This window comes from Podarcis vaucheri (assembly GCF_965113315.1).
Source record: "Podarcis vaucheri genome assembly, chromosome: 17".
Taxonomy (NCBI): domain Eukaryota; kingdom Metazoa; phylum Chordata; class Lepidosauria; order Squamata; family Lacertidae; genus Podarcis; species Podarcis vaucheri.
In genome coordinates, this window is record NC_138755.1 from 6,826,103 (window position 1) to 6,847,142 (window position 21,040).

The 21,040-nt window shown below is 42.6% G+C and overlaps 3 protein-coding genes and 1 long non-coding RNA gene across 4 annotated transcripts in view; 3 read left to right on the forward strand and 1 right to left on the reverse strand.

The window, feature by feature from the left end:
• LOC309522363 overlaps positions 1–21,040 on the reverse strand; it is a 232,603-nt gene that overhangs the window by 201,005 nt on the left and 10,558 nt on the right. The gene's annotated exons all lie outside the window — the stretch shown is intronic.
• Positions 194–1,129, forward strand: LOC309522292 (olfactory receptor 1E5-like; the record flags this gene model as incomplete). The annotated part of the gene is made up of 1 exon (XM_082205543.1): positions 194–1,129. One exon carries the CDS (start codon positions 194–196, stop codon positions 1,127–1,129), a length of 936 nt encoding a protein of 311 aa, XP_082061669.1.
• On the forward strand, positions 11,184–12,152 carry LOC309522286 (olfactory receptor 1f45-like; the record flags this gene model as incomplete). Its single annotated transcript, XM_082205536.1, has 1 exon — positions 11,184–12,152. One exon carries the CDS (start codon positions 11,184–11,186, stop codon positions 12,150–12,152), a length of 969 nt encoding a protein of 322 aa, XP_082061662.1.
• LOC309522598 (olfactory receptor 1468-like) lies at positions 17,326–18,276 on the forward strand (the record flags this gene model as incomplete). Its single annotated transcript, XM_082205989.1, has 1 exon — positions 17,326–18,276. One exon carries the CDS (start codon positions 17,326–17,328, stop codon positions 18,274–18,276), a length of 951 nt encoding a protein of 316 aa, XP_082062115.1.

Below are 21,040 nucleotides of genomic sequence, written 5' to 3' on the forward strand. Positions count from 1 at the left end.
CTAATCCAAAGTCTTAAAGTCCCTTGCTATGTCAATGTCTGGCAGTATCTCAAAAACAGACATGGAGAATATGATATGAGGAGAGGAAAGAGGGATTTCCGCATAGTTCAGTTTGGGCAGCTAGCAAGCAGAGGGTGGAGAATTTACTAGCCTAAACATTTCTTCTTCTTGCCCCTATGGCAGATTAAGCCTAATGAGTCCTGGGAATGCAACAGACTTCTCTGAGTTATTCCTCCATGGCTTCCCAATCCAGCCAGAGTTCCAAGGGCTCCTCTTCCTGCTCTTCCTCTCCATGTACCTGCTGGCCTTTCTGGGGAACGCAACAATCATCTTCTTGATCCGTTCTGATTTACGGCTCTTCCAGGCTCCTATGTATTTCTTCCTCAGCCACCTAGCCTTAGCTGACTTGGGCTTCACCTCCACCACCATCCCTAAAGTGCTAGAAAACTTGTTGTCTCAGAAAAAGACCATCTCCTATCATGGCTGCCTGGTCCAGATGTACTTTTACGTGTGTTTTGGCAACTCAGACAGCTTCCTGTTGGCTTCCATGGCCTACGACCGTTACGTGGCCATCTGCTTCCCCCTGCGTTATTCTGCCCTGATGAACCGTAAGCGTTGCCTCCTCCTAGCAACAGTGTCCTGGGTTATCCCTATTGTCCACTCTCTGCTTTATACCATTTTGATGTCCCACATGTCTTTCTGTGACTCTAGAGAGATCCCACATTTCTTCTGCGATCTTTACCCTGTGTTGGAGATCTCTTGCTCAGACCGCAGTGTCATAGAAATGCTGATTCTGACTGAAGGGTCGGTGGAGGTCCTGGGGCCGTTTGTGCTGATCGTCATCTCCTATATGGGCATTTTCTACACCATCCTGAAGATTCCATCCAACTCTGGAAAGAAAAAGGCTTTCTCCACGTGTGGGTCCCACATTGCTGTGGTGGTCTTGTTTTATGGCACTGTGAGCTGGATTTATTTCAAGCCACGTTCCAACAACTCGGATCGCAAGGACACTGTGGCTGCTGTCATGTATACCATGGTGACCCCTATGCTGAATCCCTTCATCTACAGTCTCAGGAACAGTGAAATGAAAGCAGCCTTGAAGAGGATCATTAGGCGCCATTTTCATTAGTGTCTTTTGCTGTCACACCTTATAGTAGCAGGAGTGGGAGCCAACATCACTTGGATAGCAGAACAAATATATTAACCCTAATACTAATTCAGGAATTATTTTCTTCCTTTTGAAATCTCCAGTTCAGCAAAAAAAACCTTCAAATAAGTATAATTGGTTTGATAAAGAATATATCAACCATAAGAAAGAACTCAGAGCCTGTCTAAAAGAAGCCTCTATCACTAACTCCCAAGGTCTCTGGAATACCTATTTTGAAATGAAAAACGCTTTTAAGAACATGCTCCTGGAAAAAAAATCTGTGCTTTCACAAGCCAAATGGTCTAAAATTATCACTGCTTTAGAAATTAAAGATACCCAAACCTTTTGGTCACTCCTTTCAATAAAAGCTACCACTGACTTTCCTAATATAAGTGATGAAGCTTGGATTACGCATTTTACCACTGTTTTTTATGATTCCCAGGTTTTTAAGATAGAAAATTTTAAATCTTCTTCAGCAATAACCACACAATTTCAAATTAATGTTGTGGAGATGAAAAAGATAATTCTTTCGCTAAAGCAAGGAAAATCCCCTGTATGGACGGCATCTCAATAGATCTGCTGAGATTAAATGTGGAATAGTGGGCCACTAATCTTGTCCAGCTCTTTAACTCTATTAATCATTTAGGCCTTGTACCTAAATCATGAAATAACTCAATAGTGGTGCCGATTTTTAAAAAAGGTGATAGGAATTGCCAAGAGAATTACAGGCCTATTAGTTTGTTACCATGCATAAGTAAAATCTATGCCAAATTCCTGCTTATTAAACTGGAAGAATCGATGCTTACAAAAGGTAAGGAACAAGCTGGTTTCAAGACAGGTTCTTCAACTCTTGACCAGTGTCTAGTGTTAAGTCATCTTGTAGACAAATATGTCTTGAGAAACAAACAAAGACTTTTTGTAGCATTTGTAGATTTTAAAAGTGCCTTTGATTCGGTCAATCGTAATAAACTGTGGACCAAATTAGAACACCTTGGTATTGTCCCATACCTGCTTACATTGATTCAAAGTTTACACTCCAATAACCAAATATATGTTAAAGTTTCAAAAGATGGTAGATTTGTAGGACCAATTCTGAATAACCGAGGAGTTTTAGGCAAGGCTGTATCCTGGCCCCTACCCTATTTAATCTCTTTTTATCTGACCTTTCATTATTTCTTCAAAATGTAACCACTCATATTCCTTATTTAAATAATATCCCAGTTTTTTAATTACTTTATGCAGATGATGCGGTAATTATCTCACTTTCCTCTTTAGGCTTAAAAAAAATATTTAAGAGCTTTTCAATCTTTTGCTCTCTTAATAACCTCAAAAATAACTATGAAAACAAAAATTATGCAATTTACAAAGAGAGGGAACCCAAAAAAATTGGATAATCAATGGACATCTAATACAAGAAGTTAAGCATTTCAATTATCTGGGAATTGTATTTAAAAATAACATGAACTGGAACACACATATCTGTGCTGCAATAGCTAAAGCTAAAGTGACAGCTCACCATATTAAATCCTATTTTTTTCTCCTGTAGGAAATAGATATATTCCAGCTGTATTGCAAGTGATTGATATGAAACTTTGTGCCCAACTTTTATATGGCACCCCAGTGTGGATTTCAGGTGACCTTAAGAGGTTGGATAAATTTCACACATCCCTTCTGAGGCCATTATTAGGACTTGCAAATTCTATCAAATATGAATCAATATGTTGTGAGTTGGGAATACTTCCTTTATCAGTAAGAGTATGGCTGAGAACCTTGGAATATTGGATCTTCCTACATTATAGAGCCCTATCTCCTAACTCTCTCCTTTACGACCTCTTAAGTGATAATGTAATTTACAATTTATCATTGATTTGTAGGAGAAAATTGAACTCAATAGGGCTTCATCTAATTGACTTTGAAAATTCTGACGCCAAAGATACCTGGGAAATTATCAGGAAGAATTTTACAGGAAAAAGTGTTCTCTCCACTCTTGAGGTTGCAAAGCACAACACTTACTCTCCTCTCTATTTAAATCTCCCTTTGTGTAGAGATTTTCAAAAGGGTTACATGACAAATCTGAAGAATCATGAACTGTGCAGGCTGTTTATGCTAGCCAGATTTAATATGTTTCCCTTGATGAAAGTAAGAGGAAGATATTTAGCTCTCCCAGAAGCAGAGCATCTCTGCAAATGTGGTAGGTAGGAACCTGATACATTGGAGCATATTTTCTTTTCTTGTGATTTTGGCATTTATGCCGGAAGACGATTATTAGAGGCCTTACAACTTAACAGGCTTGGTTCTATGCAACCAACGGTTCAGGACCTGCTCTCGGACAGGAATGATCAAATTACTTTAATAGTGGCTAAATTTTTGTGTGCTGTCCATGTGGAAAGACTGGGCCATTATAGAGAGATTTAGTAGTTCTTGATTGGTCAGTGATGTGGTAGTGTTATACTGTATTATTTATGCAAATTGTTATGCTGAATTCGTATTTTCCACAATCTGTATACGGTGTTTGTTTTATAATGTGGGGTTTGATATGCCTAATAAAGGATTGATTGACAAAAAAAGTAAAGATCAGCATCATAATCTTACATTTGCCTTATATTAAAAATCACTCCCCTGTAAGTAGTAACCAGACTTCAAATAGATAATTAAATCTTCCAAGAGTAGATTTATGATTCAGGAATAGTAAAGGCAACCAAATGGTCTTTGCATTATTCACTCACACAGTGTGTTTCTCAAACTTGGGTTTCCAGCTATTGTTGAACTACAACTCCCACAATCCTTAGCTTGCAGGACCAGTGGTCAGTGGTGATGGGAATTCTAGTTCAACAACATCTGGGGATCCAAGTTTGAGAAACACGGACTTAATGATTGCATAGCTGCCCATATATGTGTAATCGTCCTGCCCAACACAGCACCCATTTAGAATCATAGAATCATACAATTGCTGAAATGTAGAGTTGGAAGGGACCCTGAGGGTCATCTAGTTCAACCCCTTGCAATGAAGGAATCTCAACTAAAGCATTAATGGCAGATGGCTATCTAAACTCTGCTTAAGAACCTCCAAAGAAGGAGAGGCCACCCACGTCCAAGGAAGTTCATTCTACTGTCTTCAGAAAATTTTTCCAGATGTTTAGCCCCAATCTCTTGTTACTTAAACCATTGGTTCAGATTTTACCCCCTGGAGTAGGATAAAACAAGCTTGCTCCATCTTCCATGTGATAGCCCTTTAGGTATTTGAAGATGACTGTCATATCTCCTCTAGAGGGGGATTTTGTCAAAAGCCTTACTGAAATCAAGACTCTCTACATCCACAGCATTCCCCTGATCCACTTGTAATGCTATAAAATAAAATTAAAAAAAATGAGATTTGTCTGGCATGACTTGTTTTTGAGAAAGCCATGCTGGGTCTTGGTAATCACAGCATCCTTTTCTAAATGCTCACAGACTGATCAAGTACGATAATTCTTTGTTCTAGGACCTTTTCTGGTATCAGTGTCAAGCTGACTGGTCTTGCTCCCATCCCACTTTGAAGATGGGGACAGAAATTGCTCGCCTCCACACAGCAGGGACCTCACTTGTTCTCCAAGAATTCTCAAAGATTATAGACAGAGGTTCTGAGATTACATCCCCGAGCTCCTTCTAGGACCCTTGGTGCAGCTCATCATTCCCTGGCAGGGACGCGGACTTATAAAAAATATTGGGGGGGCCCGGGAAAGCTCGTGAAATGTAAATAAGCTCATGAATATGCAAATAAGCTCATGAATATGCAAATAAAGTGGCGCCACCCCCTCGTGAGCGAATAGGGGAGAGCGTGCTGCGCCTATTAATCAGCTCCGGAACAGCTGATATGCGGGAAACGGGCTAGCCGGATGAAGAGAGGGCGAGCTGAAACCGCCAGGAGGAAGGAAATTCCCCCCGGCAGTGCCTTGGCAGTGGTGGTGGTGCTGCGAAGCAGCGAGGCAGGAGCCCCCGCCCCCGGGGATTCCCCAATCTCGCGGGGGACGGCCGGGGCTCTCCGACTAGGGCGCACGGCTGGCTGGCTGGCTGGCGAGGGAGCAGGTGGGGAGGAGGCGGGGGACGGCGGCGGCGCTCTGCTGGAAGGGCGCCTGAGATTATTGGGGGGGCTGAGCCCCCCAAAAATTTTTTTTGAGGGGGCTCGAGCCCCCTCAGGCCCCATGGAGTCGGTGCCTATGTTCCCTGGAGAATTGAATTCATTTCAAGTAACTAGGTGTTCCCTTACCTTTTCCTATTTTGTTTTTCAGCTCCATCCTTGCTTTGCTGGGCACTGCTTTCATTTCTCTGTAATAAACCAATCTTCCTCTATTTCGTGGTGTGCAAATTCTTTGTTGGGCATAAGGGTAAAAGTATACACCCATTTTAAATGGATGCATGCAGTGACTTCACAGGAAAGTTTCCAATCCTCGCAGAGTTGTACAATTAAAATATTTGTAATGCATGAGCCAGGGCCAGTGCAAGACCTTTGGGCTTGTGACGTGAACCACAAAATGGTGCCCCCCTTGGGGAAGAAGGAATGAGTGAAGATCTAGATCAGGAAGGAGCAGCAGTGGTCAATTCATTCATTGGAGGCCAGATCTGCCTCCCCTTGGATCCTGCTGCCTGAGGCAATCGCCTCACCTTACTTCATGGGTGGGCCTGCCCTAGTGTGAATATCTTGCCAGCTGGAGTGTGTGTAGCAAGTTTTGAATATCAGAACATCACACATTAAATGCTTCCCGATACAAGGCTGCCTTCAGATGTCTGTGGAAGGTTGTAGAATTATTTATCTTTTTGACATCTGACAGGAGTTCTACAAGGTCGGCACCAGTACTCAGAAGGCCCTCTGCTAGGTTCCCTGTAACTTCACTTCTCACAATGAGGGAACCGCCAGAAGGCCCTCGGAGCTGGACCTCAGTGTCTGGCAGGGCCGTCTTAAGCATATCTGGCGCCGTGGTTCAAAGATCCCCCTGGTGCCTCTCCCCCCCCCCCCCCCGTTTCCCAGAGTTGCTCTCCTCCTGCGGAGACTTGGGAAGGAAGCTGCATGCCCGCCAGCCATATGGTTGATGGGGCACAGCTGGTAGGTGTGCAGGGAAAGGGGAGGCCGTTGGCAAAGCCATACAGCTCCTCCACTCGCTGGGGCACCCCTGAGAGGCCAGTGCCCTGGCGCAACACGCCAGTAAGCCCAATAGGAAAGACGGCTCTGGTGTCCGGGCTGATCAGATGTGATTCTGTATAGCTCTTGTGTCTGTACCGGGGGAGGGGTGGAGCTTATTCAATTTGCACATGAGCAAATACGTAAAAAGAAAGTTGGCACATTAGCCAGAGTTAGACACATGCCAGGTGTCCTTATATGTCCAAATTTTATAATTGTGCAGCTGGTTATTCCCACCTAAGTGTAGAATCTTACATTTTTCAAAACTGTTAAGGCCATCTTGAATCCTGATTCTGTCTTCTGCAACATTAGCAACCCCTCCCAGTTTGGTATCATCTGTGAATGTGATGAGCATCCCCTCAATTCCTTCATCCAAGTCATTGATAAAGACGTTGAACAACAGCAGGACCAGGACAGAATCCTGGAGCATGCCACTTGCCACTTTCCCCCCAGGAAGACAAGAAACCATTAATGAGTATTCTTTGGGTTGGGTCAGTCAATCAGCTACAAAATCCACAAGCATATCATTTTTTTTAACGCTTTATTGAAACTGATTAATAACAAAAACAATCTTGTGTATTGAATATACAAATAAAAACTAATTTAATCCTATACAATCCCTTTCACCATACATTCTTATGATACAAAAGACTTCCCGTCAGCTCCCAATGTATTTACCATTTCTGTTATTGAATGTACTTATAATTATTACTTTATTCTTTTTATATTGTCTATTTTTTTACAGCTTTTCCTTATTTTTTATTGCTATTTTACACAGAAATTTCAGCCTTACTGAAATCAAGGTACACTGTGTCAACAGCATTCCATCAACCCTGCAGCACTATCAAAAAGAAGAAGAAATGAGATTCATGTAGCATGATTTGTTTTTGAGAAACCCATGTTGTATCTTAGTAATCACTGCCTTTTTTTCTAAGTGCTCACAGACCGACTGTTGAATTATTTATTCTGGGACCTTTCCAGGCATCAACAGCAAGCTGACTTCCTCCCAAGCTTCCCAGTACTTCTACTTTGTCAATCAGTTCTACCCTGTCAAGCCTTATGGATTAAGTAGAGGTTTCACAAAGCTCACCACCCTATAGCCTCCATGTTGGTAAAACACACCAACCCCAAACTGAAGAAAACATTGCACAAACAAATCTACCTGACAGGCAAAGATTGGAATGTGCATGACTGGCCTTTGTCTCAGTCCCTGATCTGCAAAAAGGGGAGTAATAATAAAACTGACCTACTTATAGGTTTGTTGTAAAGATGACTTTGAAGATCATGCATTGTATTATTTTCTGAAATTTCCTCCGAAAGCTCATCCTTAGATATGGCGTATGTCTGGGGTCCCCAATGTGGCTGTGGGCATCATAGTACCCTCACAAACAAGGCCCCATGCCCCTCCCATGTTTTTTAAAAATAAATTGAGGAGGGTTTTTTGGATGGGAGTTATTTGATACGGAGAAGTTTGGATTTGGATTTGGTATCCCGCTTTATCACTACCCGAAGGAGTCTCAAAGTGGCTAACATTCTCCTTTCCCTTCCTCCCCCACAACAAACACTCTGTGAGGTGAGTGGGGCTGAGAGACTTCAAAGAAGTGTGACTAGCCCAAGGTCACCCAGCAACTACATGTGGAGGAGCAGAGACGCGAACCCGGTTCCCCAGATTACGAGTCTGTGTTTTTTTCGTGGGAGGATATTTTCTACTTTTTGTTTGTTTGGGGGGTTGTTTTGCCTATTTGGAGGGGGCTGTTCTGAGACTTGCCAGTTTCTCTTCTATGAAAAGGGTATTTTCTGGTGCCCATAACAGTTTCTTAGATTTCCAGCTATGCTCTCAGGCCCCCAAAGGTTGAGGACCTGTGTCATAAGTTATCTTTCACTAAAGTGGAAAAGTGAGTAAAAGTTTGGTTGGAAAATCCCGTTGGCTGTATGGAGGGACTTGGAAATTTCATACCACAGAACCTGCAGTGCGGTGCTCTAATTTTGATTAACAACTTCCCTGTGGAGTTATGCTCTCCTGCTGCTTTTGTCCTTGGCAACCAAAGCCCACGCCACTGAAATGTTCTCCAGTTTGATACAACGTTTATATGCTCTTCTTTGCTGCTGCTTCAGTTTATTTACTTCAGTGAAACCAATGTCCAGGTATGCAGGCCGTTCTTGCCCTTTCAACTTTGCAAGCATAGCTGGGATTTTCATTACCATTTAGCATGATCGACAGTTGATTACATTTATCCTCTTCTCTCTGACTTATTTTCTCACCGGAATTCCGGCTTCCCATCGGTTCATTAATTTCACATTGAAATCTAAAGGTCCTGTTTTATGCTGATTGCCGCCTTAAGCTAGTTGCACAATCTCCAATTGCTTTCCCTCCATATAGGAAAGCAGAAAACATTTTATCATCATCGTCATTACTATCCCTTTGTCAAACTACCAAGATTCAACAAGGTGAGTCTGAACCTTGTAGGTAATATTCTGCTATGTTTCCAGGGTGGTGATTGATGCTGCACAGGTGACACGATACAGCAGAGATGGTGACCCTGTGGTCCTCCAGGTGTTTCTGGACTGCCATCATCTCTCATGCTTGGGCATACTGTCTGGGGCTAAAGGGAGATGACGTCTGTCAGGGAACTGACATCAGAGGCACGGGAGAAGGAGAGGCTCTCTGATTCTGCAGGAGAAGGTCCCAGCGCTAGGGGGAGACTCAGCTGGGAAGAGGGGGACGAGAATGAGTGTAACACCAGGGATCCAGGAGAGCAACGGGACAGGGAGGTGCAGGGGCTCCAGGACTCTTCGTTGGAAGTTAGTGAGGAGAGCCCAAGCACCCCGCTGCCCACGCCCACCCTGCGCAGGAGACTCCCGCGCAGTGAGAGGCGGAAGCGCTTGGGCGTCAAACAACTCTTATGTTGGCAACGCTTTAAGAAACGCCCACAGACAGATTCTACGAGTGACTAAGGGCAGCCACGCTGAGATGGGCTGTGCAGTCCGGAGGGTTTAACCAGGCAATCCAATGCTCAAACGGGGCAGGATTACGCACGAGTAACTCCCAACCACTACAACATTCAACAGCATCTGGAGAGCCACAGGCTCCTCATCCTTGCTATACAGCTCCAAAAGGAACAGGATAGATGCAGGAACCTTATTTTAGAAACTGCTGAGCTTTTTCATAAATGCCTTTTTCAAGATGCCCAGGTATCCCTCTGAATGTTATTTTGCCGTTGTCTCTGGGGAAAATTAAATATTGTGTATTCTTTTAAATATGTGTTCATAATCTGGCCATTTTCATTTTGGGGAAAAGCGGCCGGGGGGGGGGGGAGAGCAGCTGCACAGAGCCTAATCCAGAAAGTTTTTTCTGATCTGGACACTATTTCCCCAACATTAATCTCCCTGGTACTGTATTTGACCCCAGCAGCACTGTTTGCAGGAAACAACCATTATTTTGGGTGAGTGCAGAGGTAAATAATGAATTCCATTTTCAAACTCAGGGAGGCTGACGGGCAGATGAGCAACAAAGTGGCAAATGCAGTTCAACGTAAGTAAATGTAAAGTAAAAGTAAATGTACCCCTTCATGGATCACTGCCTTCCCATGGTGAAGGGGCTTGAATAACTCAGAGAAGCTATGAGCTATGGCATGCAGGGCCACCCAAGATGGACGGGTCATCGTGGAGAGTTTTGACCAAACTTGATCCACCTGGAGCAGGAACCGGCAAGCCACTCCAGTATCCCTGCCAAGAAAACTCCATGGGCAAAGGCAACAGGCATATAAATGTAAAGGGATGCATATAAAAAGTGGGGGAAGAGGCCAACTTTCAGAATTTTTTAGCCGTGAGTGAAATCAGAACTGTGATTGATGATTCAGTTATTTGGACACCAGGCTAGAGAAATCTCTGGTATCCTAAAGAGCTGCTGTTTCCCCCTCCCCTTTAGTGAACTTTTCTTTCTTTCTTTCTTTCTTTCTTTCTTTCTTTCTTTCTTTCTTTCTTTCTTTCTTTCTAGTACTTGGACTCTCTGTAATTCTGAAAACCTACTAACTTTCCCACTTCCCCCCTCCCTTTCATCCTAACAACCAAGACTTATCTTTCCTCTGGTAGTTTAATCTGAGAGAAGGTACTCCCTACATACTGTTTTCTTCAAATGCTACCACACAGTAAGAAGCTGAAATCCAAGTAGTCATTAAGAATTCAGTCTATAGTTAACCTAGGTGGAATCTAGACAAATATAAAAACTGGTTTGGAAATGTTTCTTTAAGCATTTTTTAAAAATACATTGAATTTCCCATAAGGCTCACCATCGGCATCTAGTGTCACATTGTATGTTGCACTTAAAACACACTTAAAACGTTTATTTGCAGCTGTACAGCTGAGTCCCTACATTACAATGGTCTGCATGCCTATTCAGAAGTAAGGCTCTTTGTATTTAATGGAGTTTACTTCCAGGTAAGCAGGTACAGGATTGCAGCATTGGAATTCTTGTGAGGAAGGAGCAGAATGTTCGTAGTTAGGGAATCAGTGCAAAACCAGCAGATCTTGAATAAAGCCAGCCTATTCTTTTATTCATTTATTAAATTTCTGTGCCTCCCTTCAGCCAAGGATCACAGGGCAGTTTACAGTATAGAAACACAAAAACGCACAACACAGTAATAAACAAAAGCAATACCCTCCCTGTTTAAAAGGCCATAATTATCCAAAGGGCACCAAGGTAGAGAGGAAGCCCAATTTGTCTGCTTGATTATAATAAGATGGTCACTGTTTCCCCTTCCCTGCATCTATCATCTTTGAAACTAGATGTATTTATTTTATTATTGCATAGGATGAAGTATAGAACCTGGGTGTAAATAAGAACATGATTCTATTTCTTTTATTTCCATTCTCAGCAGAGCCATGGAAAAGGGACAAGACAACCAAACCAGCTTTGCTGGATTCATCCTCCTGGGCCTCTCCTCTGCGCCAGAGTTTGGGGGGCTCCTCTTTCCCATCTTCCTCTTTATGTACCTAATTAGCCTTCTGGGGAACCTCTTGATCATCATCCTGATCTTCTCCAACAGCTCTCTCTTCTATGCCCCCATGTACTTCTTCCTCAGCCACCTGTCCTTGGCTGACCTAGGATTCAGCTCCAACACTGTGCCCAAGATGCTGCACATCTTGGTTTCTCAATCAAACACCATCTCCTACAACGGCTGCCTGGCCCAACTGTATTTCTTTGTGGTCTTCTGCACCACAGATAACTTCCTCTTGGCCTCCATGGCATATGACCGCTACGTGGCCATCTGCCACCCGCTACATTACACGACCATCATGAGCTACAAGCGCTGCCTGCTGTTGGCTTCTGGGTCTTGGCTCCTGTCTTTTTCCCAGGGAATACTGTATATATCTACGATCTCTAAACTTTCCTTCTGTGGCTCCCGAGAAATCCCCCATTTCTTCTGCGACATGCACCCTTTGCTCAAGCTCTCCTGCTCAGACACCTCATCAGCTGAAACACTGCTCATGATTGAAGGCACAGCAACAATGCTTGGACCTCTCATACTCATTCTCCTCTCCTACCTCTTCATTTTATCGATGGTTTTGAAGGTTCCATCAGCTTCTGGGAAGTATAAGGCCTTCTCCACTTGCGGCGCCCACCTCACCACTGTGGCCATATTCTATGGCAGCCTGATGGGTACCTACATCCGCCCCTCGTCCACCTACTCTGGCTCCAGATTGAAAGTGGCATCTATATTCTATACGGTGGTGACGCCGATGCTCAATCCTTTCATATATAGCTTGAGGAACACTGAGATGCACGAGGCAATGAGAAGGCTACTAAGGCTTTGGTTTCAGAGGACAAGAGGCATAGAGGATATGAGATGATTAAAGACTCAGCCATGCACCAGTTTGGAAAACCAACAAAGAGGGCAATCAGTGGGAAGATGCCAACTTTTATCTAGCTCTTCAACCATTTGCTACATATATAAAACCACAATATCTGCTCCAGCTAAATTTATGCTGTAGTTGCTGAACTGCTTCTGAGTACAATTCAAAGTGTAACCTTCAAAGCCCTATTTAGAGGTGTCTAAAAGAAAGGCTGCTTGCTCCATGGGAACTTTGCTGAATACTGAGGTCATTTTCTGTGCCCTCACTTTCAGACGTTAGACATGTAACAACTCAGGAATGAGCCTTTTCTGTGGTGGCCCCACACTTCTCTTCAAAGAGAGACTTGCCTGTTGACAAATATTCAGGGGAGGCGTCTTAGCTTGGAGGTAGAGCAACTGCTTTGCTTGCAAACAGTCCCAAATTCAATCCCAGGAACCTCCAGGGAGGGCTGCTGTCATGTCAGTCCATGTCAGCAGGACTGAGTTCTCTGGACGATTGGGCTGAGATGGTATCAGGCAGCTTTCAGTGTGCCTCTGTTCTTCACTGCCAGATGAAGAACTTTTAAAATTCCCCCAGGTCTTTTAATATACCTTTAAAATCTTCTTAAAGATACAGGCATTCCAGTGCTGTGTGCTGATTATTTTTACTTATTTAATTAATAATTTAATATTTAACTATTTTTAATAGTTAGGTTGCAAGATTCCTTTCAACAGAAGGCTGGCATATCAAATGTTTAAAGTAAAGAAATGTATTTCTTCTTATCCACCCCCAAATGGATCTATGCATCTAGATGAAATGCGGGACTGAGATATGAATAAGAATGCATTCACATTCTCATTAGAGCCATGGAACAAGCTGACCTTACTCGATTCATCCTGCTGGGTCTCTCATCTGCACCGGACTTCCAGGGACTCCTCTTCCCCATTTCCCTCTCCTTGGGCTTCTGGGGAACCTCTTATTTTGTTGTGAATTGTATTAAAGGCTGATATATAAAAACTGTTATAATAAATGAATTCATAATATAATTAGTTCTTTATTTACATTCACAGGGTGACTTACAGTAATATTAAAACACATGGCAGAGCAATCCTAACCCTCAGGTCTACTGGCAGTGGGGAGAGGCCTAGACTGGAGAGAAGTGGAGGTGCTTCTCCACTGAGAAAGGACATCCACCACAGAGGAACTCAATGTGTTTGCAGATAGCTCAGTGAGTGTAGCCTCTAGCAAGCAGAAGGCCCTGATATGGGAACAGAATCCACATTTTCCTCTTCACTCTGAACTACACAGATACAAGCCAGAAAGAAAATGAACTCACAACTGAACTTCCACAGTCTCTCAAAGGAACCTAATCCATGATGCACATCCTCCTAGCCCCAGGTATAGGATACTCCCAACTCTATAGCCTGGTACCAAGAAGCTTCAGGTGGGGAGGGAGGCTGTATATGCATTCTGCAAAATATCACTGAGGCAGGAATAGTGCATAAGTAGTGGATAGATACTGAACCCTCCACACAACACACTCCCCCAGTGTTACTGCATGATTGCCATCCAGAGGGTCACTCTTGCAATACAGCAATACAAAAGCAGAACAAAAATATTCCTGGAAAATTTGTGGCATGGAAATGGAAATGAAGCAGTATGCCTGCCCCAAAACTTTTGCAGAAACTAACAGTATTGAAAGGGGGACAATGTATAACCCCAATACCATATGATTTGTTAAATTTGCTATTACTATATAGTCCCATAGGATGCGGGTGGTGCTGTGATCTAAACCACTGAGCCTAGGGCTTGCCGATCGGAAGGTCAGCGGTTTGAATCCCCGCAACGGGGTGAGCTCCCATTGTTCGGTCTCTGCTCCTGCCCACCTAGCAGTTTGAAAGCACGTCAAAGTGCAAGTAGATAAATAGGTACCACTCCAGCGGGAAGGTAAATGTCATTTCTGTGCGCTGCTCTGGTTTCGCCAGAAGCGGCTTAGTCATGCTGGCCACATGACCCAGAAAAACTGTTTGCAGACAAATGTTGGCTCCTTTGACCAGTAAAGCGAGATGAGCGCCACAACCCCAGAGTCGTTTGCGACTGGACCTAACGTTCAGGGGTACCTTTACCTTTTATATAGTCCCATAAACTTTATATAATGTTTAAGAAATATTATATAAGCCAGATGGCTGAGGTATAAATCATATCATCATCATCATCATTATTGACAAAATATTTTCATGTAAAGATGGAATAAATGTTTGGATTGCTGTAGGTTACATGGAGTATTTCTGAGTGTTAATGATGGATTCTTAAAGTTCTGATGCGGAAGATAACTGGAGATTATTAGTGTAATATTTCTCTTCTGTTGATATGGTATCTTTTCTGTTGGATGGAAGTAATAAAAATAGTAATAAAAGATTAGAGAAATTCAGAGGGAAATATACATCATAAGATGAAACTACACATTAAGATACATGTCAGCTACATATGTGAGTCGATCTGCCTAAGCAAAAATGTTTTCGGCAGATGCCGTAAACAGTGCAACAATAAAAATAAAGGATTTTCTTTTATATAACTGCTGCCTGCTTCTTTGGTGCAGAGGTGGACAGAAGGTATACTGGGATCTACTGGTAAATCTATCTGGGTGACTTGTAGCAGATCAATAAGTGTTTCTTATTTCCAGTTGTTTATCAACGACAACAGTGCTACAATCAATGCTATTTTTCTAGAAAAAGAGGTGCCAGAACTCCCCTCCCTTGTTCTCCTAAAATGGCAATGGTGCCCACCTGAGAGGTGCCAGAACTGAGTTCCGGTAAGTTCTGGTTGAAAAAAAAGCCCTGGCTACAACCACTTTCCCCACCTAAATTAGACAGCTGAACTGAAGATAGCTAATCAGGGGTGGACTTTTGAGTCAAAGACCATAAGCTCAGTTTAATTCTGGTTCTGAAAGCCAACTCTTAGGGCTCGGAATGTGCCCAGAAGCCCCTTGCTCTTCAAGTCTAACAGTATTATCTTCTGTTCTTGTCTCTGGGTGGTAGATACTCAGGGGCGGACAGGGGGCATCCTAGCAACAAACAAAGTAGATCCAACAAGCCTTAAATCTGCCACATCTGTGCTTGTAAACACCACTTGAAACACCCTATGGCCATTCTTCAAGTGGAAGGAGTGGTGGCACTGGAGGATTCCCAAGTGAAGGGAGCTGTTTCGAAGTTAACAAGTTCCTTGTGGGATACACAGTGCCAAACACCACTGACACAGGGAAATAAAACATGTCCCTCAGAGACATAAAGCATCTTCTCAACTGAAAAATACCCCAATGCCATGCAGATGCATGCTCTTCCATGCTGCAACAACCCAGCTAGGACTCAAGAAAGGAAGATAAATCTCTTTTGTAACGTAGGGACTGCAAGACCAGCAGTGACACTGCGCGATAGACAGACATTTTTCTGCAGCAGAGAGCTTCACTAACTCGACATTTCTGGCTGAGTCACAGTGCTAATGGATTGTCATGCCACGACTTTCCCCTGCTCACCCCAATTCCCTTTCAACCACTGGACCTCATTTCATTTGCTCACTTCCTGCTGGAATCTGATGACTTCTTCCACATTGAGATGACAACCTGCTGAGCAAGTTGGACATTCCTTACCTGCTGAGCACTTGCACTGTATAAAATCTGGGTTGCCTGGAGCCAGGAATCTTTGCTAACCTGGGATTGGGCCCTGTAGTTGCCCTGGACCTCTCCAGCTGGGGGCTCAGAGCTCTCCTGCTTTCTATAAAGGCATCCATTTCGTTTGGTTCCATTGCAAACTCTTTCCACACAATATTGATTTGCTTATGCTGTCTGCTCTCTCCCAACTCGTCCTCCATTGCAGAGAGAGGGTGTAATTCAGCCGTTTTGAGATACTGACAAGAGCAACGGCAGATCAACTCAACGTGGATCAAACAAGAAGGCTTATGGTGTAGAGCAGAAATGAATTTACTTTCACACACAAACACAAATACCTTCTGTGAATGTAAATGCCAAATATCCCCCAGTGTTTCCTTAGAGAATGTGTTCTAATAGCAACTACAGAAAGTAAAGAAGGGAAAGGAATCTGTTAGGTAGGCAGCAGTCAGCATCCAAGATTATTTATTTATCATCGTATTCACGTGTCTCATTTCTAAAAGATTTTCCACAAGGTGACTTGCAACAAATTTCAGAGGTACTCAAGAGGATCCTTCTAGGTTTACAGACAGACAGAGTGGTATCTTGAGGACTCTGCTGTTATGGATATGATTCTTAATGGCAGGAGGTTTAAAAGAAACATTTCCTGAGATGAAGGGATGAATGAGGTAGACCATCTACTCTTCTCTCCTTCCTTTTTTAGTCTGATTTATTCTCTCACTCTCTTAATTTGAGAGCTCCTCATGTGTCCACTTCCATGCTTTAGCACAAACCCTGAAGGGAAGGAATAATTTCTCCAAGAGCAGGTACCATGTAGTTTAGAAAATCCATGGTGTGACAACTGAGAGCATCTCATGCAGATTGCAGTTGTCATTTAGTGATGGCAAAGGGATGCATTTACTCCCCACTTCCCATAAGCACACTCTGTTTCCAGTCACATGTAATTCCTCCTCAAAGGCATCTGTATCTCTGGTTATTAAGAGGCATAAAATAATAATAGCAAATGCTTCAAAAAATTAACATGATCTCTCTCTCTCTCTCTCTCTCTCTCTCTCTCTCTCTCACACACACACACACACACACACACACACATTTATATAGAGCACATTGCAATAGTCCAAGTGGGAGATAACCAAAGCATAGACCAGATTGGGTCTCAGCCTGCATAGCAGATGGAGCTGGTAGACAGCCGCCCTGGACACAGAATTAACCTGCATAGCTGTTCATCCAAAAGACTCCCAGGCTGTGCACCTGGTCCTTCAGGGCACAGTTACCCCATTGAGGACCAGGGAGTTCTCCACACCTGCCCACCCCGTCCCCCAGAAACAATACTTTTGCCTTGTTGGAATTCAGCTTCAATACATTAGCCGCCACCCATCCTCCAGCCACCTCCAGACACTCATATGGATGAGCAAGCCTCTCTTCCCTCCCCCCACCAGCCTAAGACATTCACCTTGGTCCTTTTAGTGGGTGTGTCAAGAAGTTATACATGCCTGTCTCTCTGCCCTTACTTTTCACAGCTGAGCCATGGGAGAAGAGAACCACACGGGCCCATTGCAGTTCATTCTCCTGGATGTCTCTGCCCAGCCAGAGCATCAGCATCTCTTTGCCTTGCTCTTTCTCACCATGTACCTGTTGATCCTTCTGGGGAACCTGCTGATTGTCCTGCTGGTCTACTCTGATGCTCACCTCCTCCACACACTAATGTATTTTTTCCTTAGCCACCTTTCTTTGGCAGACGTGGGCTTTGCTTCTGTGATTGTCCCCAAGATGCTGCAGAACCTCCTCTTTCAGGTCAAGACCATCTCCTATGGTGGTTGCTTTTTGCAGATGTATTTCTACATGGCGTTTGGCAACACAGACAGCTTCATCTTGGCTTCCATGGCTTATGATCGCTACGTGGCCATCTGCCACCCATTACACTATGCCACACGCATGAACCACAAACGTTGCCTCCTACTGGTGGTTGGTTGTTGGCTCCTGGCATCTCTCCATTCCCTTCTGTATACGCTGTTAATGTCCCATCTGACCTTCTGCTCCTCTCAGGAGATCCCCCAATTCTTCTGTGAGATCTACCCATTGCTGGGACTTGCGTGCTCAGACACAAGCACTGTGAAGACCACAGCTCAAATCGAGGGCTTTTTGGATATTTTGGGCCCATTCTTCTTCATTGTGATTTCCTACGTCTACATTTTTTACACCATTCTAAACGTCCCATCCACTAATGGGAAGCGCAAGGCCTTCTCCACGTGCGGTTCTCATCTGGCTGTGGTAGTCCTCTTCTATGGCACCCTCTGTTGGGTCTACTTGCAGCCGACCTTCTCCAGGAAGTCTGACCAGAACAGCATTGTCGCTTCTCTCATGTACACTGTGGTGACCCCCATGCTGAACCCCTTCATTTACACCCTCAGGAATAAGGAGATGAAAGCTGCTTTGAGAAGACTGATCATCAAGATGAAAATGGTTCAAGGATGTTAGAAGACAAAGGACACCAGGGAAGATTTAAACAGGCTTCATGGTCATTCCTTCTCTGTCAAAAGCCATATTTAAGTGTGGGGGATGAGGGATCTTGTGAGTCCTCAGCATCCTCACCAAACTACAATTCCAGAATTCTTAGGGAGAAGTTAGAACTGGTATGCAAAATCAATTTAGTATAGCTGTTTATTAATTACAGCTGATTTTCACCCGATTTTTCTGCTTAATAAAATACTGATGGGGTGTGATTTATTATGATTAATACGCATTTATCCCAATCTTTTTTTTATATAAATCTTTTTTATTATTATTTTCCAACAAATATTAAAACTAATCCACAAACATAACAGAATACCAAAATACATACAGACAAAAAATACATATAACATAAGTAACTACATACTATATCTTTAATCTGATTTCCTCCCACCACGGTTTGAGCTGTATTCCACTATTATCTTCTGCAGTGTCCTTTTACAACCATTGTCTCTTCATCGCTGGTTTTATATTACGCCTACTGTGATTTTAATGTTTCCTAAATTCGTTTTCATGTATAAAATAAATTTATTCCAATCATTAATAAATTTGGAATTTTTCTGATGCCTGATCTTCTGTGTCATCATTGCTAGGTCTATATATTCAAATAATTTGGTTTGCCATTCTCTAATTGTTGGGATATTAGGTGTTTTCCAGTTCTGTGCCAACAATATCCTGGCAGCTGCCGTTGCGTATTGGAATAAGGTTTGGTCCTCTTTCTTAATCTTGTCTTCCACCATTCCTAAAAGGAAGGCTAGGGGTTTTTAGGGAAGGTGTATTTCAAAATCTTTTTAAATTCCTCATAGATAAGACCCCAGAATCTCCTCACCTCTTCACACTTCCACCACATATGATGGAAATCCCCCTCTTTCTTTTTACATTTCCAAAACATTTTGTCCCCAGTCTTATACATCTTTGCCAATTTCGCTGGGGTGATGTACCAAAGGTACATCATCTTATCCATATTTTCTCTGAGTCCAACACAGGCTGAGAATTTCATATCCTTGTTCCAGAGTTTTACCCACCTATCATAGTCCAGGTTGTATCCCAAGTCTATGGCCCATTTGATCATGACCTCTTTAACCTCTTCGTCCCTGGTGTCCCAATCTAATAATTGATTATACATTTTGGATAGGAGTTTCATATTTCCTTCTATTATCTCTACCTGGTATTTGGATTTTTTCTCATTCATTCCTATTTTTTTATGTTCATTCCATAGGGCATTGATTTGGTGGAACTGTATCCATCCCGTTAATTTATCTTTCAGCTCTTCATAGGGTCTGATTTTCCATCCTTTATCCGAATTTACCAAGAGGTCTTCATAGGTCCATCTTTGTCTTTCCATATTTAGTTTTTTAGTTGCTAAAATATTAATTGGTGATAGCCACCAGGGGGTGTCCTTTTCATTCAGTCTCTTACTTCTATTCCATACTTCTAACAGTGCCCCTCTAATTATGTGGTTGGAGAATCCCTTATGGACCTTTTCTTTATCGTGCCATAAGTATGCATGCCACCCGAATCTGGCGTTAAATCCCTCTAAGTCCAAAAGGTCCGTATTATCCAGGACTATCCATTCTTTGATCCAACATAGGCACGAGGCCTCATAATATAATCTTAAATTCAGGACCGAGAACCCTCCTCTTTCCCTTCGATCTGTAAGCAACTTAAATTTAATTCTAGCTCTTTTGCCCTGCCAGATAAATCGAGACAGGGTCCTCTGCCATTCCTTGAACATTGTTGTGCCCCTAATCACTGGAATATTTTGAAATAGAAATATCAACCTTGGGAGGATACTCATTTTAATAGCAGCCATTCTTCCCTCCCAAGAAAGTTTTAGTCTGCTCCAGCTATCTAAATCTTTTTTACTTTCTCTCCAAGTTCTGTTATAGTTATCCTCCACTAGATTTATATTTTTTGTAGATACCCAAATACCCAAATACTTCACCTTTTTCACTACCTTTATCCCTGTTTCCAACTCTAGCTTATCCCTTAAATCTTCAGCCACGTTCTTTGTCAGCATCTTTGTTTTAATTTTATTTAGTTTAAATCCGGATAGTTTCCCAAATTCTTCCAATAACTCTAGAACTTTGTCCGTGCCTTTTGTTGGGTCTTCTAATGATATTACTAAATCATCGGCATATGCCTTTAATTTATATTCTTTTACCCCAATTCTAATTCCTCTTATTTCCGGTGTTTCTCTTATTTTATTCAAAATAACTTCTAGGACCATAATGAATAAAAGAGGGGATAGAGGACACCCCTGTCTTGTGCCCTTTGAAATCATAAATGAGTTCGTTAAATTATTATTAATAATTAACTTAGCACTTTGTCTTGAGTAAATAGCCCTTATACCTTCCAGAAATGGTCCTCCTATCCCTACCTTCTCCATACACTTTAACAAGAAGCTCCAAGATACATTATCAAATGCCTTTTCGGCATCAATAAAGATCAAAACTGCGGGGATGTCATTTCTAAATTCCAAATACTCAATTATATCTACTATATGTCTCACGTTATCCCTTAACAGCCTACCGGGTAAGAATCCGGCTTGATCTTTGTGGATCGTTCTTATCAAATATTTCTTTAATCTGTTTGCCATTATTTCTGCAAAGATCTTATAGTCATTATTAAGCAGTGATATCGGTCTATAGTTTTTTATATCGAGTTTGTCTGCGTCTGCTTTAGGTATTAACGTAACATATGCCTCTCTTCATGAATCAGGTATCGCCCC